Source organism: Thunnus thynnus, chromosome 4 (genome assembly GCF_963924715.1).
Source record: "Thunnus thynnus chromosome 4, fThuThy2.1, whole genome shotgun sequence".
Taxonomy (NCBI): domain Eukaryota; kingdom Metazoa; phylum Chordata; class Actinopteri; order Scombriformes; family Scombridae; genus Thunnus; species Thunnus thynnus.
In genome coordinates, this window is record NC_089520.1 from 16,677,721 (window position 1) to 16,699,147 (window position 21,427).

The 21,427-nt window shown below is 41.8% G+C and overlaps 1 protein-coding gene across 2 annotated transcripts in view; it reads right to left on the reverse strand.

The window, feature by feature from the left end:
• Nucleotides 1–2,887: 2,887 nt before the first annotated feature.
• errfi1a (ERBB receptor feedback inhibitor 1a) overlaps nt 2,888–21,427 on the reverse strand; it is a 42,092-nt gene continuing 23,552 nt past the window's right edge. Inside the window, exons 1-4 of one of the 2 annotated variants that reach the window (XM_067586962.1) lie at nt 9,356–9,588; nt 6,562–6,768; nt 6,297–6,388; nt 2,888–5,972 (exon numbers count right to left, since the gene is read on the reverse strand). In XM_067586962.1, coding sequence (XP_067443063.1) covers nt 4,864–5,972; nt 6,297–6,388; nt 6,562–6,713 — 1,353 coding nt within the window. In that variant the 5' untranslated portion in view covers nt 6,714–6,768; nt 9,356–9,588 and the 3' untranslated portion in view covers nt 2,888–4,863. Of the gene's footprint in view, nt 5,973–6,296; nt 6,389–6,561; nt 6,769–9,355; nt 9,589–21,427 lie in introns of those variants that run through there. The other variant, XM_067586961.1, reaches the window with a different exon arrangement.

Here is a 21,427-nt window from a genome sequence, read left to right on the forward strand (position 1 = left end):
AAGACAGTGAAAGGCAGGAGGCAGAGAAACCAACACGTGTTTAATACTAATTTCTGTGATATTTAATGAATGGTCTGAGAATGCTCCATGGTTTAATCAATGACTATCTCTTCTCTGTTGTAGAATTGGGACTGTGTACTATCAACATCATGTAACAACAGCTATATCAGTACAATATTAGTCCAATATTATTGCTCCTGCCAATGTCTGACTAGTTGTGATACTGACATTGGTGAGATCTTCTTTGAACGGTGCCTTTGCACTTCAAAATGTCGTGCACACTCCTGCTGCCGGTCTACAACAGCAATACAAAGTTTATTGATATCTTTTTATTTGAACTATTGATGGCTATTTGTCTCCACCTCGTGGCTGACTCAAAAGACCGGCTTCTTTGCCTTCTCTTGATGTCCTGTATTTACCACACAACCACTCTGACCTGAATAAAATTTAACCAGCAGCACTTCAGTCTTAGTTAAATATTCACAACTCTGTCCACCCCTCACAGCAAATGACATGAAAAGATACACCAAAACAAAACGTCAGTGCACTTGCTTTAAAGCAATTGCTAATTACATATAAAAAGGGGATTAATTAACTCTTTGGTTTGTTGTGATTTTTATCCAATTTAGCTGCATGTTTTTGAAATGTAGGGTACAGTAAGAATCAGAATACACATAGAAAACCCAAGCAGACACCAGGGAATGTACAAACTGTACTGGCAGATATGCATTTTCATGCATATAAAGATAAGAGCCAGTTGAACATTCAGGAATCATTTCAAGAATACCATCTTTGTTTCACATATTTTTACTTCATTATTTATGACAAGATTAGAATGTTGAGCATTCTCGTGCTATGTGCCTTTTAGATATATTTTCCCAGTTCAACTCTTGTTCAGATGCTCATTATTTGTTGGGTATTATCCTAACACAGCCTGATATCATTTTAGAAATGAACTACTCTATTCTGAATAACAATAACTTACATGTAAGTGACTAGTGAGCACACATATCATAAATAATAATACAACAAGTACATACATGCCACATTTTTAAAATACAGTATACTGTATAGTTGATTGTGGACTAAAATTACAGATGTTAGAACTGAAAGGAGATATGGTGTGAATACTCTTAAACCTGTGAGCTTATATTGTTGAATATTTTTAACAGGATATACAGAAATCTATAGCCTCATGTCTGCAGAGGAAGCTGTTTTGACAGTATAAGATTTTAAATCAGCCTATTTATTGCCAAAAGTTGCATTTAACCAATTAATATTTCATTTTATTTAATTATTTCTCCGTGCTGCAGTGCAACAGCAGCTGCTTACTCAAATTTAATTTCTGGACCTCAGAGTGAGATCCATAAGTGTTACAATCATATCTGCATAAACTGTCAAATAGGTTTTGTTTCTGATCAACATACCTATTTGTTCTTCCCAAATTCATAGCAACATTTGATGTAATTTTAGGTTCTTTGCCTGAAATTACATCTTGCTTTTTTTTTTAAATATCGCACCAGTAGAGCCAGTAGATTCCTGCATTATGTTATCATTATTATGATGTCCATTTGACCTATTTAGGGTTGGGGGGGGTTATATTATTATTATTTTCTAAACATTACTCCAACTACCACTGCATCTGTGTACAATGCAGATGCCTTGCTGACTTATGTTAAGAGCCAGACACAGAAAACAGACTCTGCTCTCTTCCACACAGACAGCTTCAGACCAAACAGCAGAGGCTGTATAGCAATTAATGAGGCAATAATCATAATGACTATAATAATTCTTATCATTTAAATGAGTTTGTTCCATTTGTTAATCCATCAGCAGTGCCAACCAGTGACTTCTATCAAATTAACTGATACCATAAATATGTTGGATGTAAAGTCACGTTTAAGACTCAAGTTGTGTTGACAAAATACAACTCATTCAGGAGACAAAAGGGTTTATGTGTAATGGTGGCTTTAAGAAGAAACAGAAAGAGGACAGAAACAGCGTCAAAAACATTTTGGGACACAAAGTGACTGAATTTCACACAGAGTCATAATGAGGCCCTTTGCCTTCATTCTTGACTTGTGAAAAGAAGTTTCACAATTATGAAAAAAGTTTCACATGTCAAGTCAAGAGTCATGAAAATGGTGAAAAGAGTCAAGTCACAGGTCTAAGCTCTGGCCTAGAGCACAGCAATGCCTTTTAGTGCCACAATAGTGCAATATTGTGTTTGTCTTTTCATTTGGTAAGAAGCTAATCTTAAACCACTCGCCTTGTTTATTCATTTGGCACTTGATCTTTCTCACCTCCAACAGACTACTTTAAAATTGAGCAGCCTGTGTCTAGTTGCCATAGTCGCCACCTATGCTGTCGCCTAGCAGCTCATCTAAGAGTGAACCAGGTGAAAGGGTTTGCAGGTGGCCTAGATGTTCAAACTGTTGCCTTTTGTTCCCATGAGAGGATAATACAAAATCGGTTACTATCAGTGCAGCAAACCTACATAGTGGATATTGTAACTGCAGCTGAATTCCAGTTTATTTAGTAATCATTTCACCTCTAATTGTGGTTTCGGCTCCATGCCCAACCACATGGACGCTAGTCAAGATTAAAACACTTGCAACATTGTTAAATGCTTAAAAACCTGTGGGTGCAAAAGCTGGCTAACACAGTGCATCTAAGCTGTCATGCAGGAGGAGACCGTGTTATAACCAGGAAGAGGAAGGCAATATACTGTACACCTGTCAGTCGACCATTATAAGTGACTTGTCTTTCTCTGGATAGAGGCCAGTCACAATAAGGCACAGCATGAGGGTGTGTGGGTGATAAAACAGGCCAAGCAGCTGAGTTGAGAGTTCACTCTGACAGATCCAAGAAACAGAGTGAAGCAGGCTCATAAATAAGTCATTTTATTTTGCTTTCTTTTTAAAGACTATATACTTAACAACTATTCATAACAACAAAATGGAATCGTTAAATACTGTACACAGCATACTGTACTCTCCCAGTGCATGTCTTCACCACAGCAGAGAAGTTATTTTTTTTGATAAACTTGTGTTCATTCAGTTTTATTATTCCTAATAAGACATATGAATACCTTAAGATTAAATAGTATCAGTGTATGATGTAAACATTTTTTCAGACGTTTAAGTCAAAGCAACATTGTGTTGGCAAGGGTTTGTGAGCAGGAGGGAGAGAAAAAGTATACTTCAATGACCGTTTGACCTTAGCAGTTATCTGTTTCCCCAAACTGAACACCGTGTTCGATACCAAGGGTTACTTCAATACATGTGCTACATTTACTATACCATCCTGATGTTTCTTGAATAATCTACAACAATAAAATTCATATATTTTCTTGGCTGCCAGCAGCCAAAGTCTCTCAGACCACACCCGCTGCAATCATGTAAGGCAGGAATGCATGAGCAGAACAGGAAAGTCTGTGTCAGGTCGGTATAACCCTGCACTGTCTTTGTAATGCGTCTGTATTAACAGGTTAACATCTGTGTGATCTAAGATCTCTATTTAAGGATATCCGGTTAGACTTGACTTTGTTTCTCTTAAATCTAACAGTTTTGTTTTTTTTTAATTAAGTGATACTTAATAAAAAAATTGTGTCGGGTCAACTATGGAGCTAGTTAGCCACTCTTTTGTTGATTATAAATTTAGATTTTGCCTTATTTAAATGGGGAGTATATGAAATATAGGATTAATATCAAGGGAGGTAGCAGTTGAGGCAAATTTGCTCCATGCATTGACTCAAAAATAAGCTCCTCCAACTATTTGACTGAAGTGAGAAAAGCATACATTCACTTATGTTCAACAGGCCAATTTCCGTGCAACAAAACAGACCCGGACACTGAAAAGAAAGCAATTGAATGTGTGCACTTCAGACGGCTGTACTCAAAAGCAGGCGCTGCAAACAAGCAGAGCACAGTAACAAGTATGGTTGACAGATTTCTACTAATTGTTCACTATATATAGTATCACCAGAACAACTTTTCTGTCTGCTGTTCACATTCACTTATGCACAAACACGTCCACGCACCTACATATGCACAAACACACTCATCCACAGACAACTACACCATATAAGCTGCACTAGACATTCCAATGGAAACATGCATAGCTACCAGTAATGTACCCACCTCTTAGTACAAAATGTACCATGACAACATGTGGGAGGCACAAATTTTACACAGATATATTGGCCTGAGTAAGACTGAAACTTCACAAAGGCAGGGAGACCATGCCAGCGTTGACATGTACTCTATAAAGCATATCCCCACACACAGAATAGCAGACAGAATGGAGATTTGTGTGCTAGCATCCTTCATTTTGTTAAAAATTAATTGGCCTTGTATTTAGACTTCATATATTAAGTGACACATGGTTACATTACTGACCTTTCGTCCCTTGTGAGACACAAAAGCAGCATCAAAAAGCCCCAATGTATCTCACTGACACATACTCCAACTCCCACACACAAAACACTGAGCACATGAGGTTCAAGGCCCGCTTGTACCTTCTGACTGTACCATATATCAGCAAAAAATGGCACAACATTGAGTGTCATGACATAAAAATCATATCAAAAATATACTTTACAATGTTGAATTTTGCCCACTATCTAAATTCAGAGATACAGTTTTAAGTAAAGGATCTCAGTTGTGATAGCTATTCCAACATTACCAGTAACTCAATACAGTGTGCACATACCCTGTGTGTTCAGAATACATAAGGGGTTAAAAAAAAAACAAAACAGTAAAAGCAGCAGTTTGAGGGTTGTTAGCATCCAGTTTCACCATTTTGTCAAGTGGTATTTGCTCATATACAGTAAGAGTCCTCTGCTACTTCAACTAAAACCTTTCAAACTAGATCCACTTGTGCTTTCCTCCTGGTGTGGCAGTCCCAGTCTGAGTCTGATACATCGGTATTGCGAGCCGCTGGGCTGTCCATGACCCGAAGAAATCTCTCTACACAAGGTGAGTCCACGAAAGCCGGCCGCTGAGGCAGAAGGTAATAATGTGTGGTGCTGGCCTTCTTGCCGTTCTCCATAACAGGCAGGATACAGGGGGAGCCCTCACTGTTCTGTCTCTGTAAACCCCGACAGCTTACATACTTAGGGTCCGGTGCAAAGCTTTGGGTTGGGGGCATCACTCCATTGATGTATGTTGGGAGGCTCTTGGGGCTGGGGGTGCGGGAGCTGCCTCTGGACAAAGGATCCCTCGGGGGCACCTTGGGTGGTTTGTCCTCATCGCTATAAGCCCCAGACGAGACCTCTGCTGACCAGCGGCGGTAGTCTACTGTCTTGATTGCTCTTGGAGGGATAGGGGGTGGCACCTCTGGCTTATCTGTACTGTGGGTGTGGCGTTTGTGGCAAGTGAGGCGCAGCACAGAGGGCTTGTTAAATGATCCAGCTGGGCCGGAGTGAGAGCGCCGTAGCCTCCTCTGACTCTTGTCCTGCTGTCTCTGACAGACCACTGGCAGTTCCTGTCGCTGCTGCTCATGCTGTTCCCGCACTTCCTGTGGAGGATGTGCCTGGTGTTGCTGTTGCGGCTGTCTCGGGCTCGGTGGTCCTAAAGGACCATCATAATAAGCATAATTAATCTGCCCGCAGTCCCTGAAGCTCCTTCGGCTGGGGACTCCATGTCGAAAAGGCGACGATTTGGGAGACTGATCAGACACCAGGCAGCAGCTATCGTCCGAACTTGTGAAAAATTCTACCTCATTATCCATTGCCTGCTCAGGGGAGATGTCTGTATGTAGAGGGATGGGGGGCAGAGGCTTGGAGCATCTGCCTGGTGTCTGTGGTGGACTGCTACACTCGTACACAGAGAGCCTCTGGAATGAAGGGACCACCTGGTCGTCATCAGCAGGACTCGGGGTGGATGGTTCAGCGTTGCAGGACAGGGAGAGATGGGAGGGCCGGGATTTCTTGGGAGGTAATATCTGTGTGCTGGGACTGTGTTTATGTCCTGACAGAGAGGAAAAATTAAAAAAAACAACGACATTACATTAATGGCACAGTATTAAACTATTATGGCTGATTAACAACGATGGTAAAATTTACAACTACAACTTAATCGTATCCTGTAGAAAAGGACAGAAAAATGTTTTTATGTGAATTTATATGTTGCCATTGGACATTTGGATTAGAACCCTTTGCTTTATCTATATTTCTGGAAAACCACTTACTATATCCAGTATGTAGCAGATGATTCAAATGCATAATACATGCAATGCAGCATTTGTGTATTTCAGAAGAAATGCACTGTGCAGATGACAGATCATGCACTTACTCTCATGACTTAGAGATGGTGGAGGTGGCCCCTTTTGCTGGGCACGAGAGCTGTTTGTGTCTGCGTGTGCAGTGTCCATACTGAAGTAGAAGCTGTTAAAAAGAAGAAAATTCTGATTTGTTAAAGTTTCAAATAAGCCATGTTCATCATAATATACAAGAATTTTCAGAGTGACCTGAACCATAAAACTTCAGCATTTCATGCAGATTTAAAAAATTGCCCCCTTCCCCTAATGGATTGCTAATCCTGACACCTGTACACTCACTTGTCCAGCTCATGGCGATAGCTCCAGGATGATTTGGATCCAGCCATGCTGTGACAGTAGCTGCCCCGCAGGAAGGGGTTTTCTATGGGAAAAGATGTCTCCTGGGCAGTCAGGCCCACTGTGGACATGCTCCAGGCACACTCGGGTCGCATCAAAGCCAGGAAACACTCAGATCGCCCCGGCTGGCTGCCCCTACTTCTGGTGTACCTGTAACACAGCCAAAACACAGCCATGAATGACAGTGAAAGGAGGCTGAAAGCAAAAGCAGATGAAGAGAAACAGAACATCTAGTGGCACACTGAAAAATACTCTCTGAAAGCAGAGCCAACATACTCAGGGGAAGCCAGGAAAGAAAGACAATACTGATATTAGAATAGAAAGCAAATAACAGAAATCTCCCCCCTCTCTGCTGCCCAGGTAGTTATGACCTGGTCAATGTGAATTTCTTTTTCTGTGAGGAGATGAGGCAACAATCTTTTATAACAGAGGAATGACCAAAGCTCAGTTTGACATGACACCCTGAGGACAGAGCAATCGGTCATTCATTATATTCTAGTCAGAGTGAAACTGATACATAAGAATAAAAGTCCCTTATAAAGCTCTTCTTCTAAAAAAATGTTGTTTTATTGCACAGATTGTTTTTTGTCAAGCAAGATTGGATGTGGACACATTGGTTATGTATTAATTTTATGACATGGAAAAAGTAAGATCAATGGGTGCTTAAATTTTGACTTCTTTGACTTATTTACAGTGCAGGTTGATAAATAAATGCAAAGCCCAACAGTGACTTTTCAAAAGCTTTTGTGTTTCTATAGTCCATGAGCCAGAGTCTTTATAAGTTTAACATAACAGTTTTAGGTGTTGACTAATAACAAACTTTCAGATTTCTGTTCCTACAAACTTTCCCTCTACTCTAATAAGTTAACAGTATATTTTAAAACTTGACTGTGTGCTTCAGTGCTGCAATCTCGCTTGGCCTGAACAGCAGAGGAAGGGGCTCCTCCTGTTACCAGAGATGTACCTGATGTTGCAAGAACTCCTCATGTCAAATGACCTGAATGTTTGTGTCATGTCAAGTATGTGTCAGGGCTGAGTAAACAATGTATACAATATTCAGAGAGAAGGAAACCTGGCAGCATATTGATATTTCTGGGGTCAGAAATACACTGCAGGCAAAATGTGATCCGATTTTACTGGATTAACCTGTTCAGTATGTCACAATCTCTAGAGAAAAAGTGTAGAAAGTTTAAGTACAGAGAGCCTTTATACTTTAAAGCAAGTGTATCTGAGTATGTCTATGTTCACTGTGACGCCAGCCGTGCCTTGTTGCAGTAAATCCCCAAACAACGTCAGCTCACTAGCGGTAGTCTTAACACTATCCATCTGATTTTTCAGAATGCAGGAAAACAGGTGCATCCATAACCTTGTTGGTCAACTCTTCTGGAGACCACAAATGAGGTTCACGCACACCCAGAGTCATGCTGTCCTCCTTATAATGCAGGACTGATGACTGAGAAGAACACGCCCCCCCCCCCCCCCCCCCCCTCTCTCTCTCTCGCTCCTGGTCTCCTATGAGCCATATTTATGTGCTGCCCTGACAGCTGGTGAGAAACAAAGCTCTAAAACAACAGGAAGCCTGGGGCATCAGCCTGAGCCAAACTGCCCAACAAGGCATGCAATCCCCCTGCCAGGGCCGTCGATTCGGTTCGGCGGGGACGGGAAGCAACATGATCCTTGATAATGAACCCCCAGGGGCTTGTGCTTCCTCTTGCAACAGGTGCAAAGACAGTTCATCCTGGCAGTTAACCATAGGAGCATTTACAGGCAACAGGATTAAAACAAATGATGTGTAGTCATGCAGAGCATTAACCCTCTGCAGGAGGAATTCTTTAAGTCACTTAATTCAGATCATTTGACCAGACAATGTGGCTCTTTTTTATGGTCAAGTTTGACTTCTGTGTTTACACAATAGGTGCAGAGAAGCAGAGTGTGTGAGGACCAAACAGGGCCCATGGGTGCTAGGAGAAAAAAAAAAAAGGAGGAGGTCTGGCTGTGTCAGCAGTGATGTAAAACATCAGCAGATAGCTTAGCTGTTGATAGCTCTAGTAGTAGTCACACACAGACCTTGAAAGAAGGAGTTCACACCCCGCTCATGACACCCCTGCAGCGGTTTCCGAGCAACCATACCCGCTCTACCTGTGCGGCAAGCAAACAGCGCGCACACCCCCTCACTTTACCGGACTGAGATAATAATGGTTAAAAGCCCTCTAGCAGGCAGGTGACTCACACCACAACACACAAGTCAGCTCTTTGGCCAGGACATGTAATGATGATACAGAATGAATTGTAATTTTCCTTTTTGTGTGAGCGGAAAAGATCAAAATTGATATAAGTAAAATCGAAGAATCAAAGCAGGTTATAGGCTAGTCTTGCAAGTTGAAAGCATATATAAAAAGGGATAGGAAACATCTTCCAATTTTAGATTGATTGTAAAAGATTGTAAACCTGGTAAATGTTGGCAAATGTGTTCCCAGTTTCTGGTTTGTTTTATCAGAACATTTTAAATCCTCTCGACTTCGGTTAAAAGACTATTTCTCCTCTACATGGCTCTATGCGTCAAAAGCAAAAACAAGATATATAACACACACATGATCTCAACAGGACCTGAAGTGACATCAATCAGCGTCTGTCTATGTCGTGCTGGCACCCACATACAAAACACTAGTGACTAGACACAGACATGGGCTCATACAGAAGCCAACAGCACACATTTCTAATTACTTTCTCAACTCACCTAAATCACCTCGCACTTCTCCTCCGCTGACTGACCCCTCGTGAGTCCTCTTTGGTCAAATATAGCTCCTCACTTTCTTTTGGGGGGTGGGGGGGTTGATTTGAGTCTGTAAATCTTCAGGTCTCTATTGTATCAGGAAGGACGCCAGCGAATTGGTGGCGCTCTGGCTATAATGTGACACTTTTAGATAAGTCTTGTATTGTAGTGAGCAATGTCTTATAGGCTCCACCACACTACAGAGACGCTCTGACTCCGCCTTGCACACTTGCCCTTAAAGGCACAGCCCTCATCTCTCTCTCTCTCTCTCTCTCTCTCTCTCTCTCTCTCTCTCTCTCTCTCTCTCTGCATTGTACGTGCAGCAGGACAGGCTGACTGCATATGCATTGCAGAATCACCCTTGCACATATATACACAGCCCTCATTTAAAAGCATAAGTTAACTCGATGTGATCAAAGTCTGCAGTGCTTTATTTATCTGCTTTTAACCTCAGAGGACAGAGCAGGTGTGAACACAAAGATACAGTCAGCTGATTAACTGTTCCAGTGGGATGGGGGGGACATGCAGTGTGCAGTAAACACCTCAACTATTAGACATGCAGCAGCTCTGTGAGTAGTCGATCAGAGCTCAAGGAGATGGGCTTGTTCTGTACATGCTTGCAGCTCATTTCACAGAAAAGTTATGTTGATTCTGTATCTGTAGCATATTAAACTGGTGCAACTAAGTCCCCCTGCTGCCTTAAAAGTGTGACTTAACTGAATTAAAGTTTAATATAAGTTCAAAGTTGTCTCATGAGTTTTCAAAATGTAAAACCAACTAAGTTGAACTCAGAAAAGTTAACTCAACTGGAGATATTAAGCTCAGTAAATATAAAGTATTAAGTTGAATCAACAAATGTTCAATCAATTAACAGGGACAATATAGTTTAACATTGTTATAAACAGATAAGCAATGCAACAGATATAATGTATGTAGTACATCTAGCTGAGGGGGTGGGGACTGAAATCGTCTAACTTTCATCGTGGTTAGCATTGTTGTCATTATTATGAAGAAGAAACAACCATGACTGATCTTAACATGTATTTTAGACACACAGCAAGTTCCAATCATGTATGTTTTCTTCAAACGACAAACAAAAAAGAGAGTTTTTACTCTCAAACAATGAATGCTGGGAAGTCTGTTAATATGCTGATGATGTTTCTTCAGAAACTTAATTTAAAGAGTTGAGTGAACTCTCACCATCCATATAACTCATTATTTCAAGACAGGAGAATTCATGTTTATACATTCTGAAATGAAAAGTAGAAATGACAAATTGAGTTTATATTATTCATAATATTAGTTGATCCCACTCAATTCCTGTTTGATGTTTGACAGAATACTGTTTGCACTATTTCTTTGCAGCCTTTGCAGCATCAAAGTGAGAATTATAACGTGAAGCTTAGCCTTTCAAAACATCCTATTGCATTACCTGTATTTTCTTAAAATGTGTCTCCTGCATGGCCTCATAAACAACAAGTACACAGGCTGCAGATCTGCATGGGGACAGGAGGAGTAATGGGGATGGCTCCAGGGTAGATAACACAGACAGCAGGCAAAGAAACACTCTTATCTGCACAAACCCTGCTGCCAGCTGAATGGAGCCCAGATTGTTTAGTTACTCGCTTATCAGATCACCCGAGGCATTTTCTTTAGCTGAACCTTTCCTCTGTTTACCTGACATAATGTTCACTTAAACACAATGTATTTAGGTAGCCTATGATACAGGATTGAAATACATACTGTAGACTATTTTGTTTCAGTTTAGGGTAATATATGTAGGCTATAATCTGGGAGGTGGGAGACAATCTCACACACTCTCTGCTTCCAGTAACTACTTAGACCTTAAGTGGTGTTGTATTAACTATGTCACCTAACCAAACTGGGCTAAACAAACCCAACACTGACATGCACACTATCCAAACACAGCAATACAAAAGCTACAAACAACTCGAGTGTTGAATCAATAGTGGCAGAAAGCAGAGGTGCACAGAGAGAACAGAGTGTTCTTGTCCCTGAGTTCGTAAATCCTTTACAGCTTGGGCAAGGGGCCCCCCAAACCCAAAAGGCTTATCATTACATATTTGGCCCCTTCATGGACCAGGCTCTCTCTAATCCCCCTTTATAATTTCAAGCACATTTCTGGGATTCCTCTGGGCCAGTTGTGACCAGCAGGGGGAGGGGAGGGGGTGAACTTTCTACAAGGTGAGATTTACAGTTGACAGAGATTTACAAGTGACAATTTAAAGTTTAATGTGACAGATGGTGCAGGCAATACCGACTTGGAAAGATTTATCTGGAAAAGGCAAGATTTCAAAAGTGGGAGAAATGAAAATATAATCAAATCCAGTTCAAAAAGCATGTATCTATGTGTATTCCTAAATCTAGCATTCAGCTTTTCTTAACTGAATCTGTTTCCACCAAACAGACACATTCACTAGGTTAAATAACCTTCATGTCCAAACTATCCCCCCTTCCCCTTCCCCTCCTCTCCCTTCCCCTCCCCTCCCTGCCTGTGAGCCACGTCGTGATGTCATCACTCACAGGAACTTCCTTATAAAGTTAGTCAGGGAGGGAGATAAGCAACCACAGCCAGAGGCAGCTCTGATGTGAGTTTGAGATGGCAGATGAAAGAACTTGTATCACAGAGGATATCCTTCTCAGGAAAAATGACTGTTCTTTTTCTTTGGTTCTGCCTCATGACTCATGCTGAGCTCTATCCAAAATATCCCCCAAAAAACCAAGAAAAGAAAAATGACACCTTCAGCTCACTTTCCTCTCAGCTGCACTTGGAGCAGAAAGGAATTTCCCTTTGTGGTTCACGCTCCAACACACTGGTATACTTATAAAGTGACGCTACAGTCTCTCAGCTGATTACTATGAATCCCTTACCAACCGGAAGGATGGAGTTTAGTTGGAAGCAAGGCACAAAAAAAACCCTTCTTTATCATCAGTGTAAATGATTTATTCACTCTGGAGGTCACAGCATTGATTGCCCCTGCCTGCTGAGGTAATTAAATTACATGCATATTCAGCCTGCGACCAAAGTTCATACTGATATAAACACAGCAGCAAAAGGTTGAGTTTTGTAGTAAGGTGACGTCAAGCCTGTTAAAAGAGTTCAGTGAATAGGTGTTATACTTGTGTTTGTATTTGCTTTGTTTACATTTTTCATTTGAACAAAAGATTGGTTTTCTGTCTGTCCTTACATCTAGATTAAAAATGGAAGGGGATCAAAAATCTGAGGTAACCTTCAACTGTCTTCATTTGGACATTATGAGCAACCTGTTGGAACCTTAAGTAGTTCACCCACATTACTAAAAGTTTTTTTCACTTAACCGTAATCATATCTGGCCATGCAATGTTTTTTGTTTAGTCTGCAGATATCTTGAGATATCTGTCTCAACTCCAATGCAATGGAGGTGAATGGAATTTAGATTTTGGTGCTAAAAGCAATGAAAATTTTTTAAAAAGCACAGCAGCAATGTGTCGTTGCAGAATTAATGTCCCCATACTGGTGACAAACCACAGATCTGAACAGTTGACATTGGGATTAAATGTAGCTCCAATGAAAAGTGTTCACAGTGAGGTTATTCAGAGTCAGTGGAGCATGTTGTTGTTATTTTTTGTCAAACATGCTGCTGTTGGACAAAAATGTCTTATCAGGGGGTTTGTTTAGTTGTCATGGAGATGATTTAGATGTCATCATGTGATATAAGTATGGAATTTTGGTCACATGACGACAGGTTGGTCATATGTAGGGAAGAGATCGAACTCCTGTCTCGGTTCAGCAGTGATGGTCTCTGGCATCCTCCATCAAACCCCATCTGCTCATGAGGGCCAGATGTGGTTGAAAGCTCCAGTATAACCAACCAAGTCAGTGGACCTTGTGAATTTCAACCCTATCAATTCTCCTCTATTGTATTTGGGGTGGTGGCAGAAACCTCAGAGATGGACATACATTTTGGCAAATACAAGTAAAACTATCTCCATGGCTAGATACCACTTGGAATAAATGAGAAAATATAGATTTATAATATTAATATGACAAAAATGATTTGACTTGTTTTTATGTATTAATTTTGCTCCAGAAAGGTGCTAAATACAGTAAATAACTTAAATTACTGTGAGTCTATGAATGTGAGTCAGTGCCTGTTGTTCACACACACACAGTGTGTGGACAGTAGCCCACAGAAAGAATACACTTTTCATTTCAATGTGACTGTTTCCCGCCCTCGTGGTTCACACTGCAGATGAGCTGTGCGTCCAGCCGGTGCAGCTGTGAGCCTCACAAACGAGGCTAAGGCTGACACATCGTCATGTATTACTGCTGGATGGTGGTTTCATCTGGCAGACCCACACACACTTGGCTCCTGTCGTGGAAACAAAACACAAATCCCCAGGCAACGGGTCTGTCATCTCTCACTACAATGTAAATACGACCATATTAAAGCACATTTTCTACTTGTTAGCCATACCAAGCTCCTGAGAGTCCTCCAGCTGCCTAAGTTATTAATCACTTCCTTTATTGGTACAAAGGCTTCTGGGAAATGGAGGGATTTTAGGGTAAATTGTCTCACACACAGGTATTTTTCTATTTTGGTGCACAATATAATCAAAAGCAGCAATAGCGAGTCATCATTGCATCATTCCTCAACATTGTTATGTTGAGTGGTTCAAGTACAGCCGCAGCCTGCTGTTAGTAATAGGTGAAGCGAGCCAGTCCGCCTCCTTGATGATGACAGGGTGTGTTTAGTCTCCAGGACCTGAGGATTGCTTTAGACATAGACCGGGGGAGTTCCTGGCGAGCATATCCTATGACTGAGACTGAATCAAAGTTTTGTTTGTAATTACGATGGCTGATTATTATTATTAGTTCACTGGTAACATGCTGTAATAATTCTTCTTCCTTTTGATTTTCTGAAATAGTGAAGAGAATGCACTCACAGTCACACAAATTCACATACGCAGACACCCACACAAACACTCTCATTGGTGTCTGATGTTTGGGGAGAAGCTGTGAAAACGACAGCTGTGGTGTGATGGAGAACGTCACGCTGGTTCGACTCTCTCCAGCTGCTGGTTCAGAGCCAACTCCGTACACAGGCTGCTCCACTGGAGCTCTACAGAATTGACTGACACAGATGGAAAACGGTTCCTAATATGCCTTGTTTCCGGCACATTTGGTCCCACAACTAATATTCAGTGTACAGAACATCAGTTATCTTCTGCCTACATTTTCATTTTCTGTTCTGGCTGCATTACTGAATCCTAAAGGGTATCATGAAGAAATACATGATACCTGTTTCCACGAAGTAATGCCTGTATTGTATTTCAAACGGCCAAAACAGGAGTTTCTGGCATTTGGCCGATGAGTATCCCAGGTTTCCGGTGTTCCTGGTGTCAGCCTGCAGCACAGAAGGTTAAAGCTTTACTAAATGTAGCAATCTATTAATCTTAAGTAACAACTGATTGCTGGGGGAGTTCAGTCTTCCCCTGATTTCCTGGTTAAGCCCCTCTCATGGGAGATATTAGAAGCACAGCACACAGCAGGTCCCAGGGCCCTCGGCTCTGCTGATAAAGATTTCAGATGTTGTCTGGTTTGGTTGTCTACCAAGGAGATCTGCAGGCTTGCCATCAAAGGGGGCACTTCTGATGCAGTATAGGTCAGTATAGGAATAAATCAATAGCCACAGGGTTAAGAAAGCATTGCTCTCTAGGTACAGTAAGTGTACAGAAAAACACGAGTAATGAAGGATGCAGTGGAAGTCCACAGATGAACTACTGTCAATGAGCTGAACAAGTCCTGTTTCCCCATTTGTGTCTGTCTGTGTAAGTGTGTATGAATGTGTGCTGATGACAGAGGCTGAGTCACTCCAGGCAGATTATGTGCTTTGTCAGGGTGCCTTTTGTTTCATTCACACATGGATTTAGGGCCCCTGATGAAGTCAGCCTGGCCACCTGATCCGGTGCTGGGCAGCAGCCACATTAATTCCTCACAACAGAAATGCTCTGGATCACTGCTCACACAAGCCTCTTAACGAGCGAGCCTACTGGTTCAGGAGAATGCAGACGAGGCCCAGCTCCCATTTTCCATTCCCTACGAGCAGGTTGGCTGTGCAGACGCATATGTTTGGGGCAAAATGTGGCGCTCCAGGGAGAGAACCAGGCGTGGGTGGAAATACACAGTGCTCTCCTAAATTCAATCACAGTGGTACAAGGACTGTTAGAGCCTTGAGGCTACATGCTAAAAGCCAAGCCAGATGAATAACTAAACTGCCATCTAATCTGCACCACAACATCATTTAAACCTTTTCTCACAAGCTAATGCAAAGTCACACCATGGCATTATATTGAAGAACAATGAGTTCTGGACAGACAGCTTCACCAACAAGTATATTAGAGTTATTTGTTCATAGTATACAAAAAAATCCTGCATTAGCATCATTTTACTGCTTCATGTAATGTATCAATATACAATATCCAGACAAATGAAAGGAAAAACCTGAACAAATGAGTAGATACATAACGAATGTAGATGCTTCCATACAGGGCAAAAGGGGTCACTGAAAGTGACAAGTGTGAAAATGATGTTAAATTATGTACTGAGGCCTTCACAGCCATCAGATCACAACCTAGTTGAACAACAATGGGAGATTTTGGAGTGATGTTGTAGACAGTGCTCCCCAACACCATCAAAATACCAGATAAGTGAAAATTGCATTAATTTATTTATAAAGACAACACACATCAATCAACATTTCTAATTTTCAATTGCAGTCCTTTAGCAAGTTGTTCTAAAACGATATGTTTTGGAAGCATTTTGTTCATACCCCTGGTAGAGTTCAAGATCTGTAGAGCCAAACAACACTGAATCTGACAGCTCGTGGTGGCCCAACACCCTACTTTATGTTGTTTTGTGATTAATTTGTCACCAGTCTGTATATTTATATTTCTAAAAACAACTGAAAATGATGGAAAATCACATATTCTGATACTGCCAAGACAAAACAAAAGAAAAATAGAGGTTTCACTTGGGCCACCTTCCCTGCTTTGTAAATTTAGCTCTGGGTGGAAAGAACACTCAGTGTCAAGTTCAAATAAGGACTGTAATTATCTTGGAGCCAGCAGATTATCCTCAGCTCGGCAGAAAAATAATGGGTTATCGCTTCTGCACAACCTATTTTTAAATCATGTAACAAGTGAAGCTGGTTATGTTCAAGGTCTTACTTTGGTTTAACAGTGTAATTCTGATTTAGCATCTAAAACACAGGTTGTGCTTTGTCCTGGAGGTTTCTCATACATTCAGTGAGCTAGCAGTTTATAGAGCAGTGGGGTCGCTGAGATGGGCAGCTTCTGTTTGAAGACGCAATGAAATGTAGAATTAACGGTTGTAAGGTCTTGTAAATTAAACAAAAATCTCAGTTTACCAGTGCCTTCTTTCCGCCTCCCGGCAAAACCCTGGAAACGCTGTCCTCCACACACACTGCTGTGGTCCTTGGCAGGAAGTAAATCAGCCAGGGAGCCGCCCCAGACCAAACACTGCAAGGGCCTCTGGAGCCTAAGGGCGTGTGGGAGGTGTGCACCAAGCTCACGGGGCACAAAGTGCTTGTTACTTCCTCGTCAAGTAAAAAAACAGACTCTGCTGTATACACAGACATGCACATAAAATCATATTGACTCATGAAAAAAATCTGTGCACAGATGCCTGCACACACTTGCAGACACATACACACACATACATACATACATAGGTAAAAGACAAGCACAGAAACTTTCAAATTCAGTTTTATCATTTTTCCACACAGCAAACAACACTTTCAGGGCAATAGCCTATACTTAAGACACTCTACCCAAAAATCCTGCTCTAAAACTGTCAAGTCTCTGACATAATTACTCCATCATTTGGAGCCCTCCCTGAATACCCTTACTGAAAAAAACCTTTGAGATATCCACTACAGGAAAAGAGTATCATTTTACACTTCTCTAAGAGATATCACACTCACATACGTGTCCCTGTAACCTCCGACTGCCTTTGTTGAAGGACTGGCTTTAAATAGGGGCTCACGTCGAAGTGTTTAAGACACATTGTGACACTCTGCTTGTGTCAAAAGAGCCTTGTATGTTATCTCTTATAACCTGAGCCAGGCCCTGAATGTGTCTGTCTTCAGAAGACATTTTCAAAAGAATAATGTTGTGAACAATTTCTCTAGTTTTACAAAAGAAAAAAAAAGATTAGTAGAGCATGTGTAGCAATACTAGTTTCTTGGAACTTGGAGAAAGTATTGCGAAAACATGCTCAGCCCATGTAAGCTTTCCACTATGCATTTTTAGGGAGATCAAGCATATTAGACATCACACAATGGCCCTTGAGCACGTCTGTGTCTGACTAACTACCGCCTGATAATTAGCATTGCCTAATTAAAATGCAGCCATAATACCCTGTAATAACTCTGCAAAAAATACACTTGAGCACAAAGCTTCAGATTAAAGTGTGGGTAATTTTCCATGAGCGTGTCTGTGACGTCTGAGACATCAGTATCAGTGTCCTTCATTTGTAGGCGACAATAGCCGGCCATCCAATTACCAATCATGTTTCCTTGACAAGGATAAGCTCGGCTATCCTGACTACCAGTGATAGTCTAGTCCCATCTGTTCCTCAGCTCGTTATTTAATCATATCCATTTCCGTAACTCTTATCTGCTGGCTGGACCTGGAGGAAGAGGAGTTTGCATTTACACCCACCACAAACATACAACAGTGTTTTCCCACAGATCGAGCCTCTCAGGCTGCCATTGTGTCTTAAGCGAGAGAGAGGGACAACACAGTGGTAGACAGACTAGACAGACGAGGAGGCGGCCTGTCTTCGAATGTTTACTCAGATTAAACTGAAAGTAAGCATCTTAAAATGCAGCACAGGTTGACAGGAGAACAAGATAGCAGAGTGTGTCACGTTGAAGTGTTTGATGTGAGAAAAAAAAAGGATGCGTGGCACAAGTAATCACACATACCTGACTATGACCGTAAGAAAGAGAGTAAAGAATGGTTGCACAAACAGTTAGCTGGCATAAAAAAGATAGTACATGAATATTAAGGAATATTTTAGACTCCTGTTGTTTATATAAAACAATATGCTGCTGTTCAGTGAGTGTGCTTTGAGCTTATCCTGCATAGCTGTAATCTTTTTTTCAAGTGAGCCTGCAAAGTGTTCCCAGCAGGACCCGCTAATTAAGTCCATGCTCATTAAAACGCTGAAAGTAGCTCCTTTGAAATACAGTTTGGAATGCTGCAAATACCAAACAAATCACTTCGAAATCTCAAGTCTTTTCAGGGTAAGACTCAAACAGTCAAAGGTTGAAATGAGCAAACAGGTGCTGTGTGGTAAGAAAGCATGATAAAATTCTGAATCTTAAGGTGTTTTCTTGTATTTTGTATTGTATTGTATTCTGCAGCTCTGCAAATTGTTTACTATTTGTAAAGGAGAGGGGAAGCAGGGAGGCTCTAACACATTCTCCCAAACTCTGCCCAGCACTAACTAGTGGATGCATACCAAACTCCGGCCAGATAAGATTGTAAGTCATTGAAAGGGGTCCAAGTCCCCCAGCTACCCCCCCTTGTTCCAACAGCTCCTTTCAGGGATATCTCTACTTGTCCCTCTATCAGGACAGGAAGCACCCAGCCAAGAGAGACAACAACAGCTCTGCTTCCTCTGGCTTTTCCCTGCCCTGGGAAATTGAGCTAATAGGAAGTAGATAAAGGATCTTAGGAGCTGAAAAGTGTTGAGTTTGTGTTTATGAGTGTTCATGTGCATGTACAGTATGTCCACATGCACTCGTGCCTGTGTCATCGCAAGCGTAAAAGCAGGGCAAATAACGTCAGCGCAGGATGAAGAGCAGAACTCAGAGTACAGGCAGGACTTCTTGGGAGTATGTAAGTGTGTTGTTGGCACTCGGTGTGAGAAGAAGCAGACATGACACTAGATGTGTTTTCCTACTCCCCGGTTGCCTGTTGCTCAGAACAGCAGACACACAGGAGGGATGGATTTTGTAATGGGAAAGACGTAAGTCTGATGGACGTGCTGGCCTGCAACGAACACCTTACTTGTACAACAGCACAAACACCACTCCCTGCTGTCTGCTGGCCTTTTGTGTTTGCATAGGCACGTGTCCATGTGACATAATGCAGATCTCTCATGTGACACGGCTGTAGCTTGGCAAAGAGACCTGTGTCATGTTCCAAACCAGTGTAGTATTGGTGATATTTACAACTTCATGGTCAAATCATGGTCAGGAAGTGAAGAGGAATTTCTGGGGCTGAACATTCATCACCTAAATCGGCTCGATGATTCAGACGGAAAGAGGGAGTTAGAGAGGAAGAGTGTGAGGGAGTTTGAGAGATGGGTCAGGGAGTAGTCACAGGAGAGAAGCCACCCACTCTTACCACAAAGGCTTGACTCATGCGGTTTGGTTGGCACACGGCTGTGGGACGGGGACACAACACTGGGTCCCCTCCTCTCCAGGATGTGCTGCCTGACCCTGAGCCAGAGCAGAGCGGATCGCCCAAATCACTGGCAACAGCGTTCGCGAACGGAGCCGCGGTGGCTGGCGGCTGATTACAGTAGACCACAATGATCCAAATCATGACATACAGCCCCGCAGAGAGCACACTGTCAAAGCTTGTAGTCATGCACGTTGTCATCAGTGTCACTCCTGCTGCAGTGAGGGTGTGTAGCATGCTTTACTAGTGAATAACTGAGCTCTGCAAGACTTTTGTTTCATTTTCCACATTTAAGAGATCATCCCCGCCTTTTGTTATTCTACCAATAGTGACATTTAAGATTTCTGTTTTGTGCTGTCTGGACGGTAGTTATATGCATTGTTGACACTGTTTGGAACATTGTGTGCTTCTTATTACTCTTTTCTTGCAATCTCTAATCAATCATGTTGCAAAACAGGATCATTAATTTCTGTGAGATGGGCAAAAAAAAAGAGACAAATTTTCTTCCTGAAAGGGATATAACTTTCCTTCACATGTCAAAGTAAGACATCTGAGAGAACTTAAGGAAAGTGAGCTGTGGTACAATGTCCTTAGAAGAGTATTAATGTTGTCCCGAGTTAGCTATCAACATGTGTGGTAATGATCACATATAACACCTGATGTTTTGTTTTGTTTCCTGCTTTTATCTGACTGTGTCCCTGGTCACTTTGCGTACACTCTGTCTCCCTCCAGCTTGTATAGCCAAGCTGATAAATCCTCCCTCCTATGGACACTAAGATAAGAGCTTGTGATTACGACAGACGGAATAGTTAGTGTGCACTCTTACCCGGGCACGACACACATGTGGTGTGTATAAATCTGTTCTTACAAGCTCTGCTGGGGCTTAAGGGAGTTTCCTGATTGGATATGTTGAAATCGTCTCTACCTACGGAAGCCACACAGTGACACACAAAGTAAAAACTTTCCTGAAGAGTGGCCTGTGTATGACTTGATTACTCAACAGCCCAGGGGCCAAGTTGTGTTTGTAACCACTATAAGCGCAGGTACCAGCTCTAGCATTAGTCAGCGTCAGGGTCAGATACACAAACCAATGACTGATGGCAAGAACAGTAAAGCAGTGGAGGTTTAGAGGTATATTTAGAATTTAAACACCTGCACAAAAGGTTTTAAATACTGGCAAGCATAAACAGATTACTGAATTATCATCCCAAAGTTATCGTGATCAGTCATTGTTCCATGTCACAATGTTACCAAAAGCCTGGGAAAAGTTAAACAGTTAGGAGCCACCTCATTCCAGAGTCAAATCAGCCCCACATTGGAAAGACCTCAGTGAGCCGTGGATCCAAGCACGCCGGCTTGTTGGAATAATGTTGTGGCAAACCCTGTGTTTACAGAGTTTCCCATTGTGGTAAACATGGATTAAAAAAAGTCTGACAGCTTTTAAATCCCACCACCCACACTGTCTCGTAAGGGCAGGACGTGGTCGAGAGTACAGTTAGAACTGGGCGCAGACCTCCTCCTCTTCCCACAAACTGTATT